The following is an 18,271-nucleotide window of genomic DNA, read 5'->3' on the forward strand; positions in this document are numbered from 1 at the left end:
AGGTTCGGGGTTCAGCCCAACTAGTGGGAAGCTGCCTGCTGTCACCCAGTCCACCTGGTCCGCTCCGGTCTGCTCCATACAGGAAGTGACAGGTGACAGCTGCCCCAAATGTGCTCCTTCCTGTTGACCCTTTTGGGCTGACCCCTAGGCAGCAGCTGGTAGGTCGGAGCTCAGGAAATGTCTAGATATTGCTGGCCCCCTGCCACTCCTCCCTCACTCCCTCACTTGTCATCAGGCACATTTTTCCTCCAGTCCCACTGTAGATGAATTGGCTGGGAACGTCATGAGAGAGTGCTGTGTTCTGTCACGGGGGAGAAGGGGAGCCTGCAAAGGGGGAAGCATGTGTGGCTGTATAGTGTACCCTTTAATTTATTGAGTGTAATGGCCACAATATGGAGGGGCTTTCTCTGACATAGGCCATGATTAACGGAAAAACAAAGTAACTCTAAAGGTAGAGAAATAAAGGGGCCAGGAAATTGAAGCACATGCCTTTTAAACAGCAAGCCATGGGTTTTATATGAATTATAGTCCTGAAATTGTTTCATTATGTGACATTTCTCACACCAAGGCCTGGTGTCAGCAGTTCAATATTTTTCCCTGTGTTGCATATCTAGATAATGTTCAGAGGTAGATGGAAAAAAGCCTTGGACCTCGTGGAATGACGACCATTGTGGAATTTTCATTCAGTTCTTTTATATTTCTCTCTACCATCCATTCCTTCATCAAGATAACAATATTTAATTAAGATTAGAATCTCGGACTGATAATGGAATAATTTGCATAGATTTTTGCCAAACTAGTTTGAAAATGACATTTCTTTGCATATTAATGCAGTATTCCCCGCAAAAAAAAAATTACACAAACTTGTGACAACCACTGCATAGCGCAATTAGTGTGAGATCAAGCAAAGTGCTGAGAAGATTGAATGGCTAAATTGTGCCCGATTCACATGTCAAACCTCTGTTCCTCTCTGGTGGTGAAGCGTCATCCCAGAGTGTGACACAATCCTCTTCTATTTCCATCCTCTCCTGTTCTGCTCCTTTATGTGGCTTCAACGTGCTGTCTGCCTGTCAGTCCTGTGTAGCTCAGTTGGTAGAGCATGGCGTTTGCAACGCCAGGGTTGTGGTTTTGATTCCCACGGGGGGCCAGTATGAAAATGTATGCACTCACTAACTGTAAGTCGCTCTGGATAAGAGCGTCTGCTAAAATGACTCAAATGTAAAATGTATGTCTGGCTGTCAGGCTGTATCTGTCTGTCAGGCTGACTGTCTGTCTGTCTACTTGAACCCCTCTGATGCTCAAACAGAGAAACAAAGGGATGTTGATTGAGATGGGTGACATTCCTTCTGTGGGACAACACACTCAGGTCGCATGCTCGGTGGAATCTGAGTGTTGGGGCCATGAGAAACAGAGAGCAGGGTTTTGTTCATCCTAGCAGGATGCAGGCCAGGCCAGGCCAGGCAACCTCAGACTGCTCATTCATGTACAGGAGGTAGCTCAAGTTACTGGGATGACTCACTTCCATGGACCACAATGGGCATCTCCTATTCAAGCCCAGTCAATGAGCCACGTTTTCAGACAGCACACACTTTACTTGGTGCTCAACTTTAGGTTGTGTTTCATTTTAAAACTCAATGTTGTTTCTTTGATGTCTTCGATATTACCTTTTCTAGGCCAGTGGATGCAGTCACAGGTCCTGAAATGAAACTAATAATATGCTAACCTTTGTAAAGTATACTGACCTTTATGATGTTGGTTATTTTGAGTCCTGTGGGGGATATAAACTCAGCAAAAAAAGAAACATCCCTTTTTCAGGACCCTGTCTTTCAAAGATAATTCATAAAAATCCAAATAACTTCACAGATCTTCATTGTAAAGGGTTTAAACACTGTTTCCCATGCTTGTTCAATGAACCATAAAAAATTAATGAACATGCACCTGTGGAAAGGTCGTCAAGACACTAACAGCTTACAGACGGTAGGCAATTAAGGTCACAGTTATGGAAACATAGGACACTAAAGAGGCCTTTCTACTAACTCTGAAAAACACCAAAAGAAAGATGCCCAGGGTCCCTGCTCATCTGCGTGAACGTGCCTTAGGCATGCTGCAAGGAGGCATGAGGACTGCAGATGTGGCCAGGGCAATAAATTGCAATGTCCGTACTGTGAGACACCTAAAACAGCGCTACAGGGAGACAGGACGGACAGCTGATCGTCCTCACAGTGGCAGACCATGTGTAACAACACCTGCACAGGATTGGTCATCCGAACATCACACCTTCGGGACAGGTACAGGATGGCAACAACAACTGCCCGAGTTACACCAGGAACGTACAATCCCTCCATCAGTGCTCAGACTGTCCGCAATTGGCTGAGAGAGCTTGTTGTAAGGCAGGTCCTCACCAGACATCACCGGCAACAACGTCGCCTATGGGCACAAACCCACCGTCGCTGGACCAGACAGGACTGGCAAAAAGTGCTCTTCATTGATGAGTCGCGGTTTTGTCTCACCAGGGGTGATGGTCGATTTTGCGTTTATCGTCGAAGGAATGAGCGTTACACCGAGGCCTGTACTCTGGAGCGGGATCGATTTGGAGGTGGAGGGTCCGTCATGGTCTGGGGCAGTGTGTCACAGCATCATCGGACTGAGCTTGTTGTCATTGCAGGCAATCTCAACGCTGTGGGTTACAGGGAAGACATCCTCATGTGGTACCCTTCCTGCAGGCTCGTTCTGTGTGTGATTTCCTGCAAGACAGGAATGTCAGTGTTCTGCCATGGCCAGCGAAGAGCCTGGATCTCAATCCCACTGAGCACGTCTGGGACCTGTTGATTCGGAGGGTGAGGGCTAGGGCCATTCCCCCCAGAAATGTCAGGGAACTTGCAGGTGCCTTGGTGGAAGAGTGGGGTAACATCTGAACAGCTGTAGTGGAACAGGTTGAGAGCTTGAAGTTCCTTAGTGTCCACATCACCAATGAACTATCATGGTCCAAACACACCAAGACAGTCGTGAAGAGGGCACGACAAAGCCTATTCCCCCTCAGGAGACTGAAAAGATTTGGCATGGGTCCTCAGATCCTCAAAAAATTATACAGCTGCACCATCGAGAGCATCCTGACTGGTTGCATCACCGCCTGGTATGGCAACTGCTTGGCCTCCGACCGCAAGGCACTACAGAGGGTAGTGCGTACGGCCCAGTACATCACTGGGTCCAAGCTTCCTGCCATCCAGGACATCTATACCAGGCGGTGTCAGCGAAAGGCCCTGAAAATTGTCAAAGACTCCAGCCACCCTAGTCATAGACTGTTCTCTCTGCTACCGCACGGCAAGCGGTACCGGAGTGCCAAGTCTAGGTCCAAAAGACTTCTCAACAGCTTCTACCCCCAAGCCATAATACTCCTGAACAGCTAAACATGGCTACCCGGACTATTTGCACTGCCCCCCCACCCCATATTTTTACGCTGCTGCTACTCTGTTAATTATTTATGCATAGTCACTTTAACTCTACCCACATGTACATATTACTTCAACTACCTCAACTAGCCGGTGCCCCCGCACATTGACTCTGCACCGGTACCCCCCTGTATATATAGCCTCCCTACTGTTATTTTATTTAACTTCTGCTCTTTTTTTTCTCAACACTTTTTTGTTGTTGTTTTATTTTACTTTTTTATTTAAAATAAATGCACTGTTGGTTAAGGGCTGTAAGTAAGCATTTCACTGTAATGTCTGCACCTGTTGTATTCGGCGCATGTGGCCAATAAAATTTGATTTTATTTGATCTCACAGCAAGAACTGGCAAATCTGGTGCAGTCCATGAGGAGGAGATGCACTGCAGTACTTAATGCAGCTGGTGGCCACACCAGATACTGACTGTTACTTTTGATTGTGACCGTCCCTTTGTTCAGGGACACATTATTAAATTTGTTGTCTGTGCAACTTGTTCAGTTTATGTCTCAGTTGTTGAATCTTGTTATGTTCATGCAATTATTTACACATGTTAAGTTTGCTGAAAATAAACGCAGTTGACAGTGAGAGGACGTTTCTTTTTTTGCTGAGTTTAGCTTGATTGACCATGAGGTAGCTACTTCAGCTGAATTACATTAAACAATAAGGCCTGAGGGGATGTGGTCCACCTGAGCAACATTGCCAAGGTTTGGCCGTTTCTCTCTCAAGCTGATACAGGGAGACTCATCCATGCTTTTATTACAAGCAGGCTTGACTACTGTAATGCTCTCCTGTCTGATCTACCCAAGAAAACCATTGGTCAACTGCAAAACATATAGAATGTTGCAGCACGGGTACTGACCAAGACCAGAAGGAGAGCACACATTACACCGGTTTTAAGGTCTCTGCACTGGCTGCCTGTGAGTTTTGGAATTCATTTTAGGATTCTATTGATTTTTAAATCAATCCACGCTTGTGCACCCCAATGCATGTCAGACATGCTTTTAAGTTATGTACCCAGTAGGTCCTCTGGTACTGGCCTTTTAACTTTCCCAAAACCTAGGACCAAGAGGCATGGAGAGGCAGTCTTTAGTTATTATGCCCCCAGCCTCTGGAATAGCCTGCCAGAGAACCTGAGTGGGGCCGAAACTGTGGACATTTTTAAAAGAGATCTTCTAAACACATCTTTTTAGCTTTGCTTTTCCTCAGGGTGCTTTTTAGTCGTTCAGTTTGTGTCTTTCTTTTGTTGTTATCTTATGTTTGTTGTGTAGTAAATATTTCAGCTTTTAATTTCATAGTTTTTTATTAGTTTTTTTCATTTAAAGCACAATAATAATATAATATAATAATATGCCATTTAGCAGACGCTTTTATCCACAGCGACTTACAGTCATGTGCGCATACATTTTTACGTATGGGTGGTCCCGAGGATCGAACCCACTACCCTGGCGTTACAAGCGCCATGCTCTACCAATTGAGCTACAGAGGACCACATTGCGTTGCATTCCATGTCTGAAATGTGCTGTATAAATAAAGCTTGATGTGTTATATGGCCAATATACCACGGCTAAGGGCTGTTCTTAGGCATGAAGCGGAGTGCCTGGATACAGCCCTTAGCCGTGGTATATTGGCAATATACCACAAACCCCCGAGGTGCCTTATTGCTATTATAAACTGGTTGCCAACAGAATTAGAACAGTAAACAAGTTTTGTTTTGCATCAAATCCGTGGTATATTGTCTGATATACTGGCTTTCAGCCAATCAGTATCCAGGACCCAAACTACCTGGTTTATAATTCAGTGTTTACCACAGATGTCTGTAATGGCCCCATTCACCCCCTTGCTCTCATTTCACGAATATAGAGCTTTATTTTGGGACGTCGGTGTGACGTAACTCTCGAGACCTCATTTAAAGCACTTATCAATTTGAATGCACTGCCTGATTTATGACTTTTCATATAAAAGCTGTGGTGGGTATCATCATGTGCTTCTCTGATCTGTAATATCTACATTTATCCAAGCACTTATCGCTTGTCTTGTTACTGTTTTGACGCATATGGGAGTGATGCTCCGAAAAAGGATTCAGGGAAATGTTGTGGGTTGTTAAATCTTAATTCTTAATCTGTGTTGCCAGAGCTCCCCTTCCCTTGGGAAGAAGGGTTGCCATGAGTGATGGCTCTTCAAAAAAAGAAACTGCCAAACACACTCTGGTTTGGGAGACTAGCTTTGACCTGCTTCCTTTCTTTTACCTGTTGTTGTCTGGGCTTTGTCTGCTATTCCCCCATGGCTCTTTAGCCTCTAGCCATCATGTTAGTCGAGCCAGGGTAGAGGAAAAAAACTAAGTGCACCCTGGGAAATGATCTGTGTCCATGGCAACAACAGGAAACTGGAAGATGGACTTGCAGTGTGATTCAAATCAGGCTTATTTTGTGTATTTCTCTGCTATTGTATCTGTTGAGGGGGCCATTGGTTAGGGTGTCTCGTGGTATTTATCTTGTGGAAACATCCCTTACTCAAGAGACTTCATTAATGTTCTATAAACGATGAAAGCACACCGTGAAATGACAGCACGCCATCATAAGTCATTATCTGTTCAGTTATTAATGTAAAGTGCTCACTGAATGGTAAAGGATGTACCTCTGCCTTGATTTAAATAAAACTGGGATTGTCAGCGTATTTAAAAAAATATATATATATAATTAGAGCAACTTCTATTACATGAAACTATCATATGCTCTTGATTTTAATGTAATATGGAACAGTTGCAATGTTTGCTGTCTTGACAAAAGCCTTTCTTTTATCCAGCATTTGCAGAACGCAAATGCACATTCTGGACATGTCTTTGAGAGACGGTGTTTCAGAGAAACATGGTTGAAGGTTATAGTAAAAAAGGACAGTAAAAAAGCAGACAGTAAAATTAACCCAGACCCTTAGTGGCAGTTACGGCCCTACCCTCCCCATATCAATGAATGTGCTCAATTAATCCTTGATCCTGTCTCTGTGTCCCAGTGCTTCCCAGTTAACCCCAACACTCCCATTTGAATTATGTAATGACATTATTATTAGATGATTTACATGTGTTATGAAAGGCTTTTTAAATCTGCTTCGTCCAATTAATCATTTGAACAAGGTGAAACTTTGCCTTTTAGAGTCAGAATCAACAGGGAGCTCTGAGCATAATGTGGTATAGACTATTGTGTGAACATGGCCTTGGATTAATTTGACTTTGAGGACACTGAATGAGGGCAGGGTAATAGAATTTGTGAAACCTGAAATGGTGAATTGGGCATGTAGGGAGGGAGCCTATCTGCCAAAAGGAATGACTCAATTTGGACTGCAAAAAAAAGAAGGCTGTTCTCTAGTTGAAATGAAGTGATGTGCTCAGCGTGTGGCTTTCTCTTAGGGTTAATGTGAGCCCCCAATCTCCCGTTTCTCACCCACGTTCCTCTAGGGCCTTTAGCGCCTCACTACATTCTCCTCTGACAGTTTATAGCCCTATTTCACTTGATCATATATTACAGAGGCCTCCTCACCTGCTAATTGAAGATGTGGTGAGTCCATTTTGTCCCCACAGAGAACAGAGGATGAACCTCACTAATGCAGGTCCTTGATCCCCTGGCTTTCTCGTGGCGTCATGGTGGGGCTGTGTGTGTGTGTGTGTGTGTGTGTGAGAGAGAGAGAGAGAGAGAGAGAGAGAGGCAGCAGCTGAAGGGACATTCACCCCAGGGGGACAACGTTTCACCATAAATCACATATCTGCCATTCCACCAGGAAGAGGGCTGGAGTGTAATTGAATGAAATCTTATTTCTGGAAACTGAAGGAGACGATATGACAAAGCAAAAGAAGTAATCCCAGTGATCTGAATGGTTGGTGGCTGGTGAGGAGGTACACAACAGTTACAGTTACTGTACTGAGAACAGTCTTGTCTGGTGCTAGGCCCTGCATTTTTTATTAAGCCTACCCCCATTCTCTCCCCAGACATATGGCTTAAATTAGAAGTAAACAAATCATGAATGGTGTGTTGCATCTTGGGTGAAAGACAGCCCTGGAACTGCAGTAGCTTCTTCATTCTTTAAGAAGATGTTCCTCTAAAGGAAAATAAAATAACTTTCCTTCCGGGGACGATCCAGATTCAATTATCACACGCTTAAGTTGAACGGTAACCTTCAAATCACCATTTATGCTTCACTGCTTCTGCTTTCTCACATTTATGAGCTTGTATAATATAAGTATGATTGTGATACATTTCAGGGTTTTTCTTTTTTTGCCGGAACAAAACAGTAAATTCTTTCCTCATTTTCCATTGATGTTTATTTTTTCCTTATATTACATTTTCATCAGTTTATAGTATTTTATGTACTATTTTCTGGTGATGGTGTTAATGGAGATTGTAGTGAGGTAGTGCTCTCATCCTCGGCTCTGCTATGTATGTTACTCTGCTTTGCTCTTTCTGTCTCAATGTGAGATGATCCCTAGTCGTGTGCAGTAATATCCAGTGGCTTATTGGATGTGGTAAAAATGACAGTGCTGGTCGGCGCATAAGCAGCAGGTTTTATTGGTGACAATCCTCAGCCACTTTCAGTGCAGCTGTCAGTCAAGCTTAAAGGAAAACTCCACCCAAAAGCTATCTTTTGGTATTTGTATCATTAGTCCATTGTTGTTTTGCATGTCAGCAATCAAAATGTTTTGCATGTCAGCAATCAAGTCATCAAGATATATAACTTTCAAAATACAGAAATACAGCCTGTTTGACTAATGAAATTAAACCAAAAGATAGTTTTGGGGGTGGAATCTTCCTTTAAAGCGGCAATCAGCAGTTGAAACAATAAAAAAGTGCTTCCCCGCCACTGTTTCGCTAAAAAGCTGAGGGATGGGGCTGGAGAAATGTAACCACTCTCAAATTCATAAACATAGCTATGGATGAAAGGACTGAGCATCCATGATATCAAAATTATATATTTTGAGGCTATACAGCGCTTGTTTACATTTACTTTGTTTACAAACATTGGAGTAAAACAAGCTCATATTTTGAGTTCTGATGGGGTACGACAGTTGAACTAAGCTCATGAGGCATTTGCATGTTATACCCTTCAAGATTCAATGGGTTTATATAATTAATTTATAAGTTATTACAGTGGGGGGAAAAAGTATTTAGTCAGCCACTAATTGTGCAAGTTCTCCCACTTAAAATGATGAGAGAGGCCTGTAATTTTCATCATAGGTACACGTCAACTATGACAGACAAATTGAGAAAAAACAATCCAGAAAATCACACTGTAGCATTTTTTATGAATTTATTTGCAAATTATGGTGGGAAATAAGTATTTGGTCACCTACAAACAAGCAAGATTTCTGGCTCTCACAGACCTGTAACTTCTTCTTTAAGAGGCTCCTCTGTCCTCCACTCGTTACCTGTATAAGACACCTGTCCACAACCTCAAACAGTCACACTCCAAACTCCACTATGGCCAAGACCAAAGAGCTGTCAAAGGACACCAGAAACAAAATTGTAGACCTGCACCAGGCTGGGAAGACTGCATCTGCAATAGGTAAGCAGCTTGGTTTGAAGAAATCAACTGTGGGAGCAATTATTAGGAAATGGAAGACATACAAGACCACTGATAATCTCCCTCGATCTGGGGCTCCACGCAAGATCTCACCCCGTGGGGTCAAAATGATCACAAGAACGGTGAGCAAAAATCCCAGAACCACACGGGGGGACCTAGTGAATGACATGCAGAGAGCTGGGACCAAAGTAACAAAGCCTACCATCAGTAACACACTACGCCGCCAGGGACTCAAATCCTGCAGTGCAAGACGTGTCCCCCTGCTTAAGCCAGTACATGTCCAGGCCCGTCTGAAGTTTGCTAGAGTGCATTTGGATGATCCAGAAGAGGATTGGGAGAATGTCAGATGGTCAGATGAAACCAAAATATAACTTTTTGGTAAACACTCAACTCGTCGTGTTTGGAGGACAAAGAATGCTGAGTTGCATCCAAAGAACATCATACCTACAGTGAAGCATGGGGGTGGAAACATCATGCTTTGGGGCTATTTTTCTGCAAAGAGACCAGGACGACTGATCTGTGTAAAGGAAAGAATGAATGGGGCCATGTATCGTGAGATTTTGAGTGAAAACCTCCTTCCATCAGCAAGGGCATTGAAGATGAAACGTGGCTGGGTCTTTCAGCATGACAATGATCCCAAACACACCGCCCGGGCAACGAAGGAGTTGCTTCGTAAGAAGCATTTCAAGGTCCTGGAGTGGCCTAGCCAGTCTCCAGATCTCAACCCCATAGAAAATCTTTGGAGGGAGTTGAAAGTCTGTGTTGCCCAGCGACAGCCCCAAAACATCACTGCTCTAGAGGAGATCTGCATGGAGGAATGGGCCAAAATACCAGCAACAGTGTGTGAAAACCTTGTGAAGACTTACAGAAAACGTTTGACCTGTGTCATTGCCAACAAAGGGTATATAACAAAGTATTGAGAAACTTTTGTTATTGACCAAATAATTATTTTCCACCATAATTTGCAAATAAATTCATTAAAAATCCTACAATGTGATTTTCTGGATTTTTTTTCCTCATTTCGTCTGTCATAGTTGACGTGTACCTATGATGAAAATTACAGGCCTCTCTCATCTTTTTAAGTGGGAGAACTTGCACAATTGGTGGCTGACTAAAAACGTTTTTTCCCCACTGTAAATGAATGTAGTGAATTGCAGATTGAGAGAGAGAATGGCTGCTATGCAGCATTAACCTGATCATTAACCTGATATTTGACCTGATCATTAACCTGATCGTTAACCTGATCGTTAACCTGGTCGTTGACCTGATCATTGACCTGATCGTTGACCTGATCATTAACCTGATTGTTAACCTGATCGTTAACTTGATTGTTAACCTGATCGTTGACCTGATCGTTAACCTGATCGTTGACCTGATCGTTGACCTGATCATTGCCCTGATCGTTGACCTGATCGTTAACCTGATCGTTAACCTGATTGTTAACCTGATCGTTAACTTGATTGTTAACCTGATCGTTGACCTGATCGTTAACCTGATCGTTAACTTGATTGTTAACCTGATCGTTGACCTGATCATTAACCTGATTGTCACGTCTACTCCTGCTCCTCCCCTCCGGCGTGCAACGTCGCCTGAATACCGGTCCTGGGATTCATCATTACGCACACCTGCAGATCATCATGATTCACACCTGGACTCCATTACCTTCCTCATTACCTCCCCTTTATATGTCCCTCCCTTACGTTTAGTCCTCAGTCGGTATTGTCCCTGTGTTCATGCTTTATCGCCACTGTTACACTGTCTCCTTTCCTGTTTGTTGTTTTATTAAACGTTTCACCTGTACCTGCTTCTCGACTCACAGCGTCATTGTTACACTGATCATTAACATGATCATTAACCTGAGATGTTCTGGCTTCAATAGGAATTCAGGCTAAATTTATGAAACAATTGTTTCCAATCATCCATGTGGTCCTGTATGGCTCAGTTGGTAAGGCATGGCACATGGGTTCGATTCCCGGGGCCACCCTTACGTAAAATGTATGCACGGATGACTGTAAGTCGCTTTGGATAAAAGTGTCTGCTAAATGGCATATTATTATTATGTATTATTTAGACCCTGATGGGTCAATTATACAAATAAGAGTTTCTGCTATGCAGCATGAAGTTGGTTACAAAGACATCTTTGAACTTTGTTGCGATATGCTGCTTGGCTCAGCATATTTCAAATGTAGTACTTTTTTAAATATTTTCATACATTTTCCTAAATGTGTGTTCATGATATACACTGGTATCAATTCTGTGCTTCTGCTCATACCCGACTTGCTCACTGAGACCACCTCAGTCATTTGTTACACCTAAACCTTATACCAGAAGTTATGAGTTTGTTCCAGACTCCCAGTGCTCTGTTGGACAATGGAGTGCATGGAGTTTTACCCAGTAATACGGCTGCAGGCTGTGTACTGTTTTGAGCTGAATGTTACCCAGTAATACGGCTGCGGGCTGTGTACTGTATTGAACTGAATGTTACCCAGTAATACAGCTGTGTACTGTATTGAGCTTAATGTTACCTAGTAATACGGCTGTGTACTGCATTGAGCTGACATTTAAGTAGTAGAACAGCATGTAATATTGTGATCATTATTGACCCCTGACCTCATTGTGTTCCATCCCAGGTGTTCCAGACAGGAGGCCTGTGAGAAGTGGACCGAGTCGCAGCATTTCAACACAGAGCTGGATCACTGTGTGGACATTAGTGTCACACCTAACAACATGTCTGTGACCTCTACGTCCACTCAGGTAAATACAGGCTGTAAAAAAAAAAAAAAGAATGTGTTCATACCAGAGAAAAACACGATGGTAGATTATCACAACACGACGCTAGCTAATCACAACACGACGCTAGCTAATCACAACACAACGCTATTTAATCACAACACGACGCTAGCTAATCACAACACGACGCTAGCTAATCACAACACGACGCTAGCTAATCACAACACGACGCTATTTAATCACAACATGACGCTAGCTAATCACAACACTACGCTTGCTAATCACAACACGGCGCTAGCTAATCACAACACGACGCTCGCTAATCACAACACGACGCTCGCTAATCACAACACGGCCAATATGGAGCAGGCTTATTATTAAGCTGTCATTACAGATTTCTGGTTTATTAGTCTAACCTTCACTGGGTGCAAGGATACGCAGAGGGATGACCCACCTGTCAACTAATATACTGCCTCTCTCGCTCGCTCGCTCTCTCACCTCTCCTTCCTCCAGCTGAGTGTGAAAGTGGTCAACGTGCCCAGCCTGTCAGCCGGGGTGACATGTGTGTTTGAGGAGCTGACAGAGAGCCCAGGGGAGGTGCTGGCCAAGGGGCAGGTCCTCTGTATGTCGCCCTCCCTCAGAGATGTCCCCTCCCTCACACAGGGATATGGTAAGGCTTCTATCAGAGACCACTATAAAACTAGTACACATTCAGTGTTATAAAACAAAGTGCTATCTATTGAATACTATAAACTGAGTGGTTCGAGCCCTGAATTCTGATTGGCTGACAGCTGTGGTATATCAGACTGTATACCACGGGTATGACAAAACATGTATTTTTACTGCTCTAATTATGTTGGTAGCCTGTTTATTATAGCAATAAGCACCTCAGGGGTTTGTGGTATATGGCCAATATACCATGGCTAAGGGCTGTGTCCAGGCACTCCGTGTTGCATCGTGCGTAAGAACAGCCCTTAGCCGTGGTATAATGGCCATACACCACACTCCCTCAGGCCTTATTGCTTAATAATATGTTTATATTTTCTGATGATCATATTCATCACTATGAGCATCATTTTGGTGTGATATTATCTCTATCGTTCCATACAGCTTTAGTGGGTTGTATCATGTCAGCTTGTGGTGACGACTGCTGCAATGTGTGTGAAGTACACCAGGTTTTAGTTGTTCGGAGCCATGTGAACATGGGCCTTAATGTGTTTTCTACCAATTATGAAATGCTCTTACTGGGCGGACTGATGGTGCAGTAGCTCATTTCTTTCTCCATTAGTGGCAGTTATTGAAAGTCCACTGGAAATGTTTTTCCAATTATCTTGAAGTCAGGCGTACAGGTATAATTGGACTAGCAGCAGAGATGTGGCCTGTTCGTAGGGTCCTGTTTTGGACCATAAGTGCACTTCTCTTGCTAATGGAAATGGTAGATAAAAGAAAGGAGCAATCAGACATTTTGATCAACATCTACGTTATTGAATTAGAAAGAAGAACATTATTTTCCTGGGGTATAGGACCTCGAATGGACTGATAATCGTTTTCAAGCCTCTAGGCTGTCTGGCTTACTGTGGGTCTTCTCTTTATTCCAGGGGACAAGCGAGTGCTAAAGCTCTCCCTGAAGTCCAAGGAGACAGGGCACAAATTCATCACCACTGACTTCATCTACTACAACTGCAGCGTGCTCCAGTCGTAAGTATCTATCTACCATGATCTCTCATCTCTCTGAGGAGGAGAGGAAAGACAGAGTAGCTTTCAGTGAAGTAATATTGATTGGTTCAGTCCATCACTTGTTTAAACTGTTCTGCCTGCGGTTATGGAACCCCTACCTGTCCCAGACCTGCTGTTTTAAACTCTAATGATCGGCTATGAAAAGCCAACTGAGATTTATTCCTGATTATTATTTGACCATGCTTGTCACTTATGAACATTTTTGAACATCTTGGCATGGTTCTGTTATAATCTCCACCCGGCACAGCCAGAAGAGGACTGGCCACCCCTCATAGCCTGGTTCCTCTCTAGGTTTCTTCCTAGGTTTTGCCTTTCTAGGGAGTTTTTCCTAGCCACCGTGCTTCTACACCTGCATTACTAGCTGTTTGGGGTTTTAGGCTGGGTTTCTGTACAGCACTTCGAGATATTAGCTGATGTAAGAAGGGCTATATAAAATAAAATTGATACTGATACTGATACTTGAAGTTCTTTGATGATTTCTACTGGGCTGTGTAGCCACCTCAGTGTAAAAGAGAGGCTTGACAGATAACAGGTGCCCTATTTTTGGAACGTGGATGTAGTCATGTGTTTGCTCCTTGTCAAGTTGTTTTTATGATGCTATGAAAATAGATGGTATAAAGTCATGTTTATTGTCAATATTTTCAATGATGAGTTTCAGAAACCGGTACAGAGACAGAGAAATGGACAGGTAGAAGGGACAGAGAAATGGACAGGTAGAAGGGACAGAGAAATGGACAGGTAGAAGGGACAGAGAAATAGACAGGTAGAAGGGACAGAGAAATGGACAGGTAGAAGGGACAGAGAAATGGACAGGTAGAAGGGACAGAGAAAGTGACAGGTACAAGGGACATAGAAATGGACAGGACACAGGACGAGATGATGTCCAGGACAGGCTGGCCAGATGCTGCTAGTTAATACGATTTTAGATGGTCCTGTAACAGTAGCAGGAGCAGCCTCACGCAGGGTAGGGCCAGCCAGGGTAGGGTAGGGCCAGCCAGGGTAGGGTAGGGTAGGGCCAGCCAGGGTAGGGTAGGGCCAGCCAGGGTAGGGTAGGGCCAGCCAGGGTATGTCCAGCCAGGGTAGGTCCAGCCAGGGTAGGGCCAGCCAGGGTAGGGCCAGCCAGGGTAGGTCCAGCCAGGGTAGGGTAGGGCCAGGGTAGGGTAGGGCCAGCCAGGGTAGGGTAGGGCCAGCCAGGGTAGGGCCAGCCAGGGTAGGGCCAGCCAGGGTAGGACCAGGCATGGAAGGGTAGTGCAGGGCCAGGCATATGTCCAGACCATAGCTGTGCTGAGGCAGAACAATAGGACTATATCTCTCCTAGGATCAGTCAGAGCCCCTTGCTCAGAGCCTCTTGCTGGCTTCAGCTTCTGTGGAGCACGGAGCTCCATGCCAAGGTCTCGTCTTTCTTCTGTTCCGTTTGTGGAGCAGCACCGTTTTATTGGCATATGTGCGGATTTGCACTTCAGCACTGAGTCGATTGTGTGGGTGTCAGAGGGTTTTTATCTCGACATGGAGTATCATACAGAATATTGTGTATATTGCCATTGTTTTTAAATTAACATGAGGCCTCACAGTTTAAGATTAAGACGTTAACACAGAAAAAGCAAAGACGTATCGGTGGTCTGGCAACTTCAGTCTTCATCACATCCAAGCACGCTTAAAATAATTTGTTTGCAGCTAAATTAATGTGTTTTTATGTCAGAGAATAAAATGTCCTTGTCGGCTGACAGAATGCATACACAACAATGAATTCTCTAGTGTAAGGAAGCAGGGCAACATAATCCATGCCGGGCTCGCCAGTTGCCATAGCAACCTCGGCAGAGGCCTACCTTGCCAGAGCGGTCTGCCTGAAGCCTATGCCAGATTTACTGTTTTCACAAAAGCCCTGTGGGAACATTTAGCCCTTGAATTGTTTCCCCCTCTGGTGTTTGCTGGCGGACAGCGCTCACTCACCCCAGCCCTGCTACGTTGGCTCTCATTTTCTTCTGCTACAGTTCTTTAGCCACCCAGCCGAAAGAGCTGCTTCCCATCCTCTGGGATAATGACCACCTGTGAATGGGAAGGACGTTAGCTCTGAAACTAGGGTCTGACTGATTATACACTTTTACCAAATGTCCCCCTGGCATTTTAGGCATTTCAGAACAAAAGCTACTTTTTGTAAGACTGAACAGGAAGGTAAGACATTATGACATCTCTGGGATACCTTTTAAATCTCTCTCATGTCTCCCCAGAAACACCTCCCAGTTCTCCCCTTCCTGTCTTCATGATTTACCTGATTCTCCTGAAGGCATTGACATGTATATTTGGTAGAAACCCAGTCAGATCTACACATTTTGTCACTCAGAAACGAGCTCCAACTAGCCAACGTTAACACTAGTTTCCGCATACACCAGTCCAATAGGCTACTGAGTCCACTTCCAAGCAATGATGTTAGGAAGGAAACTCCCTTCATTAGTGTTTCAAGTTTCGGCTGTGCTGTGTTTCTCGGGCTTCACTGAAATTAGACCGAAGTGAATTGATGGAGTTTTTACCCCTGATGCAGCATATTGCACATTTCAGTAAGGACATGCTGATCTGCACACACTATCTACAGTAGATATCCTCCGTCTGCAGTGGAAGACAGCACTGTACCATGCAGCCTACAGCTAGTGACACTCATAGCTCTCAAATTAAAGCAAGCATTTTCATTTTCAAATCAAATTGTATTTGTCACATGCGCCGAATACAACAGGTGTATGCCTTACTGTGAAATGCTTACTTACAAGCCCTTAACATACAATGCAGTTCAAGAAGTACAGTTAAGAAAATATTTACATATATATTTTTTAAATAGCACAATAAAATAACAATAACGAGGCTATATACAGGGGGTACCGGTACAGAGCCAATGTGCGGGGGTACAGGTTAGTTGAGGTAATTTGTACATGTAGGTAGGGGTAAAGTGACTATGCATAGATAATAAACAGAGAGTAGCAGCAGTGTCAATGTAAATAGTCTGGGTGGCCATTTGATTAATTATTCAGCAGTCTTATGTCTTGGGGGGTAGAAGCTGTTAAGGAGCCTTTTGGACCTAGACTTGGCGCTCTGGTACCGCTTGCCGTGCGGTAGCAGAGAGAACAGTCTATGACTTAGGTGACTGGAGTCTTTGACCATTTTTTGGGTCTTCCTCTGACACCGCCTAGTATATAGGTCTTGGTGGCAGGAAGCTTGGCCCCAGTGATGTACTGGGATGTACGCACTACCCTCTGTAGCGACTTACGGTTGGATGCCGAGCAGTTGCCATACCAGGCGGTGATGCAACCGGTCAGGATGCTCTCGATGGTGCAGCTGTAGAACTTTTTGAGGATCTGGGGACCCATGCCAAATATTTATCCTGAGGGGGAAAAGGTGTTGTCGGGCCCTCTTCACGACTGTCTTGGTGTGTTTGGACCATGATAGTTTGTTGGTGATGTGAACACCAACTCTTGACCCGCTCCACTACAGCCCCGTCAATGTTAATAGGGGCCTGTTCGGCCCTCCTTTTCCTGTACTCCACGATCAGCTCCTTTGTCTTGCTCACATTGAGGGAGAGGTCTCTGACCTCCTCCCTATAGGCTGTCTCATCGTTTTCGGTGATCAGGCCTACCACTGTTGTGTCGTCAACAAACGTAATGATGGTGTTGGAGTCGTGCTTGGCCACGCAGTCGTGGGTGAACAGGGAGTACAGGAGGGGACTAAGCACGCACCCCTTAGGGTCCCAGTATTGATGATCAGTGTGGCAGATGTGTTGTTGCCTACCCTTACCACCTGGGGGCGGCCCGTCAGGAAGTCCAGGATCCAGTTGCAGAGGGAGGTGTTTAGTTCCAGGGTCCTTAGCTTTGTGATGAGCTTTGTGGGCACTATGGTGTTGAATGCTGAGCTGTAGTCAATGAACAGCATTCTCACATAGGTGTTCCTTTTGTCCAGGTGGGAAAGGGCAGTGTGGAGTGCGATTGAGATTGCGTCATCTGTGGATCTGTTGGGGTAGTATGCGAATTGGAGTGGGTCTAGGATTTCCGGGATGATGGTGTTGATATGAGTCATGACCAGCCTTTCAAAGCACTTCATGGCTACCGACGTGAGTGCTACGGGGTGGTAGTCATTTAGGCAGGTTACCTTCGCATTCTTGGGCACAGGGACTATGGTGGTCTGCTTGAAACATGTAGGTATGACAGACTTGGTCAGGGACAGGTTGAAAATGTCAGTGAAGACACTTGCCAGTTGGTCCGCGCATGCTCTGATTACACGTCCTGGTAACCCTTCTGGCCCTGTGGCTTAGTGAATGTTGACTTGTTTAAAGGTCTTGCTCAAATCAGCTATGGAGAGCGTGATCACACTGTCGTCCGGAACAGCTGGTGCTCTCATGCATGCTTCAGTGTTGCTTGCCTCGAAGCGAGCATAAAAGGCATTTAGCTCGTCTGGTAGGCTCGTGTCACTGGGCAGCTCGCGGCTGGGTTTCCCTTTGTAGTCTGTAATACTTTGCAGCCCTGCCACATCCGACGAGCATCAGAACTGGTGTAGTAGGATTCAATCTTAGTCCTGTATTGATGCTTTGCCTGTTTGATGGTTCGTCTGAGGGCATAGCGGGATTTCTTATAAGTGTCCGGATTAGTGTCCCGCTCCTTGAAATCAGCAGCTCTAGCCTTTAGCCCGGTGTGGATGTTGCCTGTAATCCATGGCTTCTGGTTGGGATATGTATTGTAGAAGCAGGTGACTGAGGTGGTATACTCCTCAATGCCATTGGATGAATCCCGGAACAAATTCTAGTCTGTGCTAGC

General features: G+C 44.6%; 1 protein-coding gene across 1 annotated transcript in view; it reads left to right on the forward strand.

Moving 5' to 3' along the window:
- The window catches only part of plxna3 (plexin A3), a gene marked incomplete at both ends in the record, with an annotated part of 147,307 nt that overhangs the window by 75,834 nt on the left and 53,202 nt on the right, over positions 1-18,271 (forward strand). Inside the window, 3 exon segments of the mRNA XM_084186683.1 lie at positions 11,642-11,765; positions 12,255-12,411; positions 13,340-13,439. Of these exon segments, the coding sequence (XP_084042809.1) occupies positions 11,642-11,765; positions 12,255-12,411; positions 13,340-13,439 (381 nt within the window).

Source organism: Coregonus lavaretus, assembly GCF_964263955.1.
Source record: "Coregonus lavaretus genome assembly, chromosome: 22".
Taxonomy (NCBI): Eukaryota; Metazoa; Chordata; class Actinopteri; order Salmoniformes; family Salmonidae; genus Coregonus; species Coregonus lavaretus.